Source organism: Sycon ciliatum, chromosome 4 (genome assembly GCF_964019385.1).
Source record: "Sycon ciliatum chromosome 4, ocSycCili1.1, whole genome shotgun sequence".
Classification (NCBI taxonomy): domain Eukaryota; kingdom Metazoa; phylum Porifera; class Calcarea; order Leucosolenida; family Sycettidae; genus Sycon; species Sycon ciliatum.
This window is the reverse complement of record NC_088646.1, coordinates 26,558,904-26,566,674: the sequence shown is the minus strand read 5'-3', so window position 1 is coordinate 26,566,674 and position 7,771 is coordinate 26,558,904. Positions and strand designations below refer to the sequence as shown.

General features: G+C 45.5%; 2 protein-coding genes across 2 annotated transcripts in view; both read right to left on the bottom strand.

Annotated features, from left to right (window-relative positions):
• Positions 1–703: 703 nt before the first annotated feature.
• Positions 704–7,007, bottom strand: LOC135813486 (sorting nexin-14-like). Its single transcript, XM_065326579.1, has 12 exons — positions 6,986–7,007; positions 6,309–6,411; positions 5,874–5,943; positions 5,423–5,483; positions 5,093–5,137; positions 4,832–4,925; positions 4,033–4,103; positions 3,134–3,164; positions 2,376–2,440; positions 2,031–2,122; positions 1,281–1,334; positions 704–724 (listed from the first exon to the last, which is right to left on the bottom strand). The coding sequence occupies exons 1-12, from the start codon at positions 7,005–7,007 to the stop codon at positions 704–706; spliced, it is 729 nt and encodes a 242-aa protein (XP_065182651.1).
• Positions 5,913–7,771, bottom strand: part of LOC135815339 (sorting nexin-14-like) — a 20,456-nt gene continuing 18,597 nt past the window's right edge. Inside the window, exons 26-29 of the mRNA XM_065328621.1 lie at positions 7,706–7,771; positions 7,052–7,139; positions 6,309–6,411; positions 5,913–5,943 (exon numbers count right to left, since the gene is read on the bottom strand). The exon at positions 7,706–7,771 is cut by the window's right edge and continues 42 nt beyond it. Of these exons, the coding sequence (XP_065184693.1) occupies positions 7,063–7,139; positions 7,706–7,771 (143 nt within the window). The 3' untranslated portion in view covers positions 5,913–5,943; positions 6,309–6,411; positions 7,052–7,062. The remainder of the gene's footprint in view (positions 5,944–6,308; positions 6,412–7,051; positions 7,140–7,705) is intronic.

The following is a 7,771-nucleotide window of genomic DNA, read 5'->3' as shown; positions in this document are numbered from 1 at the left end:
AGTGGTGCTAGAAAATAATAGCAAAAATATACAATCAACAATTTAAAAACATGTCAGTAACAATATACTACTTAAAAAAAAGATGGTGTGAAACACGAAATATAATAAAAATCTCAACTCGAAAGTTCCTGGAAAACCATAACCATGGACACACTGTAGTCTATATAAGAATAATCAAAAACCCAACTGAAATAGACATGGGTTGAAGTCCAAACTAAGGGTATGTTCTACATTCAGTGTTCTAAAGATCCAGCTCCGCCTGAATACTATCATCATGATGGATGGTGACTGGAGTGTGTACTAGTAGTGCATGAGAAGTGCCTAAACTAGCCTAAACTAAAGGTAAGCTTTGCAACGCATCACACTGTGCTGTAGTGACGAACAGAGATCTAGAGTAGTGTTGGAAATATCATACGATCAAGACAAGGACAACAACAACACTAAGAACAAGAGTAGCAGCAGCAACATGAGGAGGAGCAGAGGGCGACGGTGGTAGTAGCCAATCACTGGCATTGAATGTGGCAATGTAACAAAGGCAAGTAAATCGTTGTGATAGTGAGCGGTAGCGTACAGTTTGTAGGGAAATAATTTCTTGAGTACTTGACGCACTGGTGGCATGGTACACGTGAACTGGATATTCGGGAAAAGGTGGGCTATGTGTTGGACACAGATGCATACTGCTGACCGACTGTCCTGTACTGTGCTATGAGCTAGTTGGACTAAGCTGCATCACACAATACAAAAATAGACAGGTGTAGATAACGGAAAATGTCGGTGAAAGGGCACGGCGGTTGGCTACATTCAGTACATTGACTAATCTGAAGATGCATGGATGGCTCGGCATATGTGAGTTACGCTCATCACAGAGACTATCACGGATGTGGACTTAGGAGTGATCAGTTCCCATTTGTTGATGCCGGATATCCCCCGGGCAGATGCTAATTACAGCCGGCGTCTACTTGCGAAGACTACAACAATCACTCAGCTAGGGTAATCACTGTAGACCATACGCACAGGTGCCTATTCCCTGCTAGCTAAAGGGGAGGAGAGGTAACAGCTGACACTGATATGTAATCACTGTTGACCATACGCACAGGTGCCTATTCCCTGCTAGCTAAAGGGGAGGAGAGGTAACAGCTGACACTGATATGTAGCCATGTGATACTGACTGTCACACAACTCCTTTCTTTTTAAAATGATGCACTGGCATTACACAGGACAGAGAGTTGTCCAGCGGTAGTGGAAGCAAGCAGAAGCTGATCTCAGCTACATGTACTTACGGCTATTTCCGGGAATAGCTCTTCAACGACAATGTCAAGTAGTGGATATACCAGCTATGCGCATAGTGAAAGGAACACACAAACCAACACACAAACCAACACACAAACCAACACACAAACCAACACACAAACCAACACACATGCATGCACACAACTGTTACGTACGATTATAATATCGATTACATACCATACTAGTGAGTGACGTGCCAACAGACTTCACAATAATAATATTATTCACTTCCTATTGTACAATATACATGTAGGCACACTGGTGCAGGTTCCACAAGCATGGTTCTCCAACTAAAGTCTAGCGTTGTCACCTGAGACGTGTTGCCATGTACTACTGAAACAAATCACAAACCATGGTCAAAAGTCTCAAAACATCCTAAACTTTTGCCATCTTATACAATGCGACAACAATGAGCAGTTATGGTTCTTGATGTATGGGCAATTCTATTTTCCATTGCCAATTGCATGGACATTGTATTCCTGGTGCATACGCAATGTATTAGAAATTTCATTCCACAGCTGGGGTGAGAGTCAGTCAGAATGATCTATCCGCATCCGTAGGAAATGCAGTGTGTGCGTGTCTCCAAGCACTCGCTTCCTCTAGGCTTGTAGCGTTAAGGGAGGGAGAGAGAGAGAGAGAGAGAGAGAGAGAGAGAGAGAGAGTGAGAGAGGGAGAGAGGGAGAGAGAGGGAGAGAGCACAGGAAAAATACAGTGTGCCATTTCAAATGACAGTAACTGACCAGTTTGTTCATTCGTTTGCTCTGCAGGATGTCAATAAGCTCCTTAAAGCCGTCATGGAACTTATCCTTGCCCAGGACAGCACCGATCACACCTGCCAATGCATACCACACATACCACACATACCATGGACGCATGCACATACATGCGCGCACACGCGCGCACGCGCGCATGCGCGCACACACACATACATACACACATACATACATACATACGAGTATATTTAGTACATTTAGAGACTTTAGCTCTGGAATCATCTGAAGTTATGTGCAAGGTATTCATTGGTTTGAGGGAAAGACGCAAAATATGTGCAAGACATCAACTTTCATCCAACAAATAAGACATACCTGGAAAGAAGTCAACAAGATCATGAATGGCTTTTTCTCTCCTCTCAGCCTTCTGTTCATCGTTCCTGTAAAATTATTCAGCAGGAGAAACGAGTACAAGAAAAAGCAGACAGTGACAGATAAGGTAGCTAGGAACACTTAGGCCATGAACATTTGCAGAAGAAGTGCTGTTTTCTTGTCCTAGGTTGCTCCTAGGTTGACCCCCGCAATAATATTCATAAGGGGGGGGGGATACTGAACTCATGCATTTTGTTGTACTTACGGCCACTTGAAAGCACTTGCAGAAAAAGGGAAAATTCACAAACTTTGAGGCCCCTCAAGTACAACAAAATGCATCAGTACCTCCCATGCGAATATAATAGTCGCTCAAACAGTCACAGGTCAATCGCACAGTAGATGAATCAAGGGGATACCAGGTGTGTAGCCCGCATGGGGCACGTGGGGGGGGGGCACTTGGGGGGCAAGTGCCCCCCCCCAAATTTCGACATAGGTTCAGCATGCACATAATGACCATGAATGATATGCACCTGCCATCCTACACATCATATGCAGCTGTGCACCCCCCTGAAAGGGAGACCAGCTATGCCCCTGGGGTACGCTGCCCGTCACCAAGCAGCAAAAGGGATACCGTTCATACGCGTGGGCAGCACGCGGCAGGGTAGGAGAACAGCTTAACCTGCAGTGCACAATGTTGAGAGCGATCATCTCTAGCAGAATCTGCCCATCGCAGTCAATGCCTGGATTCACAGTTCACTTACCTTTCAGGACTGTCGTCCTCAAAAACGGTTTCTACACAAACAATAGGAAAAACAGCAGAGCAAGCACCAGAGACCGCTTCAACACCTTTAATTCACTGCATGACAGTTTGCGTGGTGACAATGCTACATGCTACATGATGCATGATGCATGCTACAAGCTACATGTACTTCAAAGTAGCTAAAAGCATATTCATCATTACTTCCTTCTCATCAATCAAGTGCCTGGTGCTGCTGTGGGGAAACCCCCTAGTGTTCCCCAATCAATGTCATCAAGAGTAGTACTGTACATTTAGTGCAAGGTGAGGTTCAAGGTTTCTTGGGAACTTTTCACATTCCAAGCTTTGCAATCTCGAGTGTCAAAAGCCGTATTGTCTAAAGCCAGAAGTGAAAATCTACTCCAAAGCAAACCATACAGTATCCAAGGTGACTAAACCCTGTTGAAGTGCTGAAGTGCCCTGTATGCAGTCGCACCATGCAGGTCTGTATGATTTAAGTTGTATGTGATAAATCAACATCACCAGGAAAATTGACAAACTTGACGTTAACACAAACTTCCGCCATGGGTCAGACTAGCCGAGGAAGTGCACACTCTTATACAGTGGTTTCACATCTGTGTTGTCATGCAACCAAATTAGTATAGAATGTATGGCATGTGGACAGTGGAACAAACATGGCCAACATCATGTGACCCGTACATGCAACGGTTGACTGGAGTTGGAACCAACATGGCTGTCCCGTATAGTATTATTGTGATAGATGTGAGACCATTCCATTGATGTAGTTTTGATGTGCGGCATTGCGCATTGGGCATTGAACATTGAACAATGCTCACATTGAACAATGAACATTGAGCATGGAACATCAAAATTTGAACATTGAGCACAAAACATTGAACTTACCAATGAACAGGTCGATCAAGTCGATGACTGTGGCATCTGCCTTCAGAATCTCAACCTTGCCGAGAAGAAACCTGCATGGCATCGGAACACATGGGGATTTCCAGTGGACACGCGTTACACCACGTTCAATAGGAATCGGTTCTCAGGCTCCGAGTGAGCTCCGGAGGGGTGGCACGGCCCCCAGGTCGAGTCCCCAGGTCAGCCACAGGGCCAATCACTACTACCCCATGTGATGTCCAATGTCAGCATCATAAGAGGATGCATCTCTAGCTCTATGCAGTATGGCTGCTTGTTTTAGCACCACAATCTGCTGGCAACAGATATCCCGCTAGCATGGTAGTCCTCACGAGACAAGAGCAGCAGTTCACGAGGTATAGACTCCCCGGGACGTGAGCACTGTATGAAGGTAGACTAGTGATACCTCCACACAGTTAGTGCACACTGGTCATTCTATGAGCACTGGGAATTTTTAAGAAACTGGTACGGCCATAGCCGTAGCCACCACACCAGCAGCGGCAGTTCTGGTTCTCTTAGTTAGTGCCTACATGAATTCTCAACATACTATGCATTCCAAGCAAAAACACCCCTCATACTATGATGTATAGCGGTACTCGGAAAGATATCCATTTAGAAAAACACTTCTCAAAACCTCGCCATTTGCTAACCCTTCCTTCAAACAAGATGAAAAGAATTGCACGCTAGCAAGAAAATGATGTTGAGACGCAAACCTTTCCGGCAAGCTACTACAGAGTATACGGAGGAGAGAAATGCAGACAACACAGCTACAGCCAATACATACGTGTCAAGATAGGCGTCGAGAGTCTTGTGCCCTACTATCTTGCCACAGAAGAGCGCAATAAGCAGCCATCTCGGCGGGTGGAACAAATTGTCCACTGCATGAACAAAGACAGTCCAACAGCAGAGATAGTCACAGCCCCAACACCATCCAACAAAGTAAAACGCCAAATGTAGCCATTTTCGAGCTTACATGGTGACCTAACACTGCAATCTTACATAGCAGTAACATTTCAGACATAAGAGCACTGACCCCACTACTTACTCATATAAATGATGACATCAAATAATCCATCAAACGGCATCACACCTGCGCAAGAACAACACCAGACACACATACATGTGCATGTACAGTACATACTTTATAGCCTGCCTACTCTTGGGCAACCTGCTCTTGAGCATAGAAGATGGGATGCACAGCTCAGGGAAGCCAGCAAAACTTCCAGGGTTTCCAAAACAACCATAGAGAAGTCATTCACATTCCCGTTAGTCCTGGTCTACTCCATCACACCCACACTGGATGCATGGAGACACTGGGACCGGAACTACTAGCAAGGCATGTGCACGCCAGAGGCCTGTGAACCGTGTGACTCACCGGCTTCGCGCAGGGGCATGCTCCAGTACTGCCTGTCAACAGGAACCGCGTACTCAGCACTCTGCGCAACAGCACACAAGATGAAGTGAAAACAAACACGGCACGTTTATTTACATTTTAACAAATAAGCACACCGCCTTCGAGGACACCCTGCAGCAAGGCAGAGATGAGACATATTATGGCATGAGTGGGGAAAAGGCAGGGACAGCTTTGCCGACCATATGGTTTCAGCTTCATTGCAACCCACTGTTCATAAATTAAATATATTCAAATGCATTGACGGTACAAGGAGCCAAGTCATAGGACTTGAAAACTCAACCAGCTCACGTGGAAGTAACTGCAAACACCAACACTGTCTGGAATTACTATGTGAATACTTGGTGCAAACAAAGTGACCATGCACATGACCAGTGGAGCCAGTAGCCAATATCTATCTAGACATATCCCTGACCTGCTTGAACTCCTCCGCAATCTTCTCAACATCTTCACGCTCCTTCTGAAGCTTCTGAAGCTCCTCAGGACTGAAAGTGGGAAAGCAAAGACAAAAGCAAACATTTCTATCAAAGGAGAAAAGGCCAATATCAAGCAAAAACAATGCTATATTGGTGTGGTGGCAGCGGTGGTGGTGATGGAAAGGTGAATTCATGTACTTCGAAGTACATGTATGTCTTTTTGCTGCAAGGGCCCTGATACGATGATCAGAACAGCGGGTGATATAGAGTCTCCAAGTATGGTGATGGAAAATCCATGATCCATGATCCAAATCTATTCGTGTGCGTAGTGACACCATAAGAATGCATACCCTAGGTGAGCTAGAAAACAACTTCCAGGGATGATACAATGCAACGCTACTCGTCACAGAAACACTATTCAAGTGTGAACTGACCTGTGCTCCGGAACGGGCGAGAATGTTGAGTTTAGAAATGTGCCCAGGAAATCATCCAGATGCTGGCCTCGCTTCAGTAACTGCGGCACTGCAAAGTTTAAGCCTGCACAAACCAACAAACCCACAGGCAAACATGATGACAGTGACGACGTGAAAACAGAGCAGAAAAATAGGACTATGAATCAACAAAGTATGATAACAAGTGCAAGGAACAAGACGGTGATTGCTCCGAATGTTGGAGCTTACGCTTCCTGCGAGCTCCAACCCTCGAAGCAGCCACCTTCTTCACATGCTACCGCCGAAGTCACAATACCTTAGTTCGTAAGAAACAAGAACGCTCTAATCATACAAAACCCATTAGAGACAGAGAACGTGAGGGGATAAACGAGCGAAAGAATCACAGGAAAAAGACAAGACCACTCTGAGTCGAAAGGCAATTGCAGGCAAGCAGGTGAGAGACCATATCAGTCCTGTGGATGGGTATGTTCTCAGTTGTAGCACAGTCTGTTCAGTCCCTAGCTAAATACTGAATCATAACTCATACCGTAGTGTTCCTTCGTCTCTAAGAGCACGCACACAATTTCTATACCCCTCGTGTACAACACATGCCCCCCCCCCCCCCCCTCTCTCTCTCTCACACACACAAAACACATGTACACATGCACACAAGCACACACCAGCACACTCCCACCTGAACATGGAAAGTTACAGAGGTATGCGCACGCAATACACAATACACATACCTGCTTTCTTCTCAAACACTACACCAGGGTTGGTCAGGAAATTGTACAGGGCCTGGCTTCTCTTCAGAGATGGATGCAGGATAAGTTGCTGCAGTGAACAGTGAGTGATCATATCAGGTTGACAATTTGACATAGCGAATGGACTTGCGTACTAAGCATGTCTGACAGTCACAGAGCTGGAAGGCAGTTCTGGAGTGGTCAACCCCACCACAACCTTCGCCAAGAAGAAGTAAGCATCACAAATGGGCAGATGCAAAGGAAGCGGTTCAAACTTTGTGTAGGCATGCGTGTGTGTCAACAAGCAAGACAACAAGACGTAATGAGCACCATGTTCATGGGTCTGATAAGAGTAGAAGCCAGGCGTGAATAGAGGCGGATAGTCCACTGCAGTACCCTGATGATGGGCCGGGGCCCGAAAAATTGGCGTAATGTAAATCTTAATTTTAATTTTAATTGCAGTGAAGAGACCGTTTTTGGAGTGAGAAGTGAAGTTTTCTAAATATGCAAGTGGCTGCGTTGGAGTTTGCGGACAATTAGAAAAATCCACTTCGACAGAGAAATCCATGGCAGTGAAACAACAAACTCATACCTCTCACTTTGACCATACTAGAGCACGACTGTACACGAAACAGAAGCGTCAAGACAGTGGTTTACCTGTAAGTATTTCTCTAGGGATTGCTGGCTCTTCTCCAGGGTCTGCTTGGGTGTAATCCTGCTGAG